The sequence below is a fragment of the Pteropus vampyrus genome, unplaced genomic scaffold, assembly GCF_000151845.1.
Source record: "Pteropus vampyrus isolate Shadow unplaced genomic scaffold, Pvam_2.0 Scaffold5643, whole genome shotgun sequence".
NCBI classification, from domain to species: Eukaryota; Metazoa; Chordata; class Mammalia; order Chiroptera; family Pteropodidae; genus Pteropus; species Pteropus vampyrus.
The window spans coordinates 1-1,528 of NW_011894424.1; the positions used below are offsets into that span (position 1 = coordinate 1).

Genomic DNA, 1,528 nt, shown 5'->3' on the forward strand with positions numbered 1-1,528 from the left:
TCTCCTTCTTTCTCCCAATCCCCGTCCACCCAGGGGAAGCCAAATGCAGGCCAGGAACAACCTACGGACAATGCTGCAGAAGTCCCTCACAGGGAAGCAGAAGTGAAGGAAAAGGGTGACACAGAACATCAGAATGAGGTGGAAGAAGAGGAGGACGATGAGGATGAAGACGAAGATGAGGATGAACGTCAGTTACTGGGAGAATTTGAGAAGGAATTGGAAGGGATGCTGCTCCCATCAGACCGAGAGCGGCTCCGTTCAGAGGTGAAGGCTGGCATGGAGCGGGAGCTGGAGAACATCATCCAGGAGGTGAGTGTGGCTCTTCCTCCTGTTGCTTCCACCCCTGTCTGCTCCTGACCTGTGGGCAGGTCAGGCCAAGGGACTGAAAGAACAAAGGGCAGCACCTAGTGCAGCATGGGGCCTGGGACAGGGCCCTCTGAGTTGTTCGTTTAGTTAAAATGGGGGGACAGAGAGAGGTATGAGACTTCTACATGACTCTTCTGTAGAGCCTGGACCCCTGGCCTTCACTGCTCAGCCCCTTGACTCTCCACTCCCCTCTTGGGCATTCCAGACTGAGAAGGAGCTGGACCCAGATGGGCTGAAGAAGGAGTCGGAGCGTGATCGTGCTATGCTGGCTCTGACATCCACTCTCAACAAACTCATCAAAAGGCTGGAGGAAAAGCAGAGTCCAGAGCTGGTGAAGAAGCACAGGAGGAGGGTTGTCCCCAGAAAGCCTCCCCCTGCCCCCCGACCAGCAGGTGAGAGCTGTCAGCTGAGAAGCCAAGTCCCTTGTCTTAAGCCCTCAGCTGGTGTGTGCCAAAGGGCGTCATTTTCTTTCCATTCTGAGAACACTCGTTCTCTTCCCTCGTTCGGGAACACTGTTCTCACTCTTGCCTTCTTCCCACTACCTCCATCCTTTTGCCTGCTTACCTCCCATTCACCCTTTGAGAAGTAGCTTCTAGAACATGTCTGACTGGCTACCATACACCCAGTGCTTAGCACTTTGCCCAGCACATAGTGGGTGATCAGTAGATATTAACTGAGTGACTGTGAGCCTGGGCGCTGAAGACTACACATCTGTGCGGGATGCAGCTTTTCAAAATTAGGACTTTGCACCAGGAGAGGCCCCAGTTGGAAGGCTGTCATCATGAAGCCAGCTGCTCATAAGCCAATTGCCTGGACAGACTTGAAGTTATCCCTTCTTCTTGCACCCCTTTGTGTCCATTCCATGGGGTCCTATGGGTGTGGAGATCAGACATTCCAAATGGAATATTCGAGCTTCAAACCTTCCATCTTTCTCTGTAAACGCTGATGTGTCTTTTGAGTACCAACATGGAGAATGCCAAACCACAGTTTTCCAACCCGTTTCTTAAAACTTCGTGGGCCCAAGTGGCCTGATTTTTGCTTCAGAAAACAGTTGTTTTCCTGTAGGTTTTAGGCAGAATTAATGGGTCCAGAGGGAAGAAAGGAGAATGCAGTTGGCGAGGGAGCTCTATAGGCTAGAATGGGGTGAGGGGGGCTAATTTAT

The 1,528-nt window shown here is 51.8% G+C and overlaps 1 protein-coding gene across 1 annotated transcript; it reads left to right on the forward strand.

Annotated features, from left to right (window-relative positions):
* The first annotated feature begins 10 nt into the window (after window positions 1–10).
* On the forward strand, window positions 11–970 carry LOC105310541 (protein OS-9-like). Its single transcript, XM_011386707.2, has 2 exons — window positions 11–309; window positions 572–970. Exons 1-2 carry the CDS (start codon window positions 226–228, stop codon window positions 953–955), a joined length of 468 nt encoding a protein of 155 aa, XP_011385009.1. The 5' UTR covers window positions 11–225; the 3' UTR covers window positions 956–970.
* The last annotated feature ends 558 nt before the right edge of the window (window positions 971–1,528 follow it).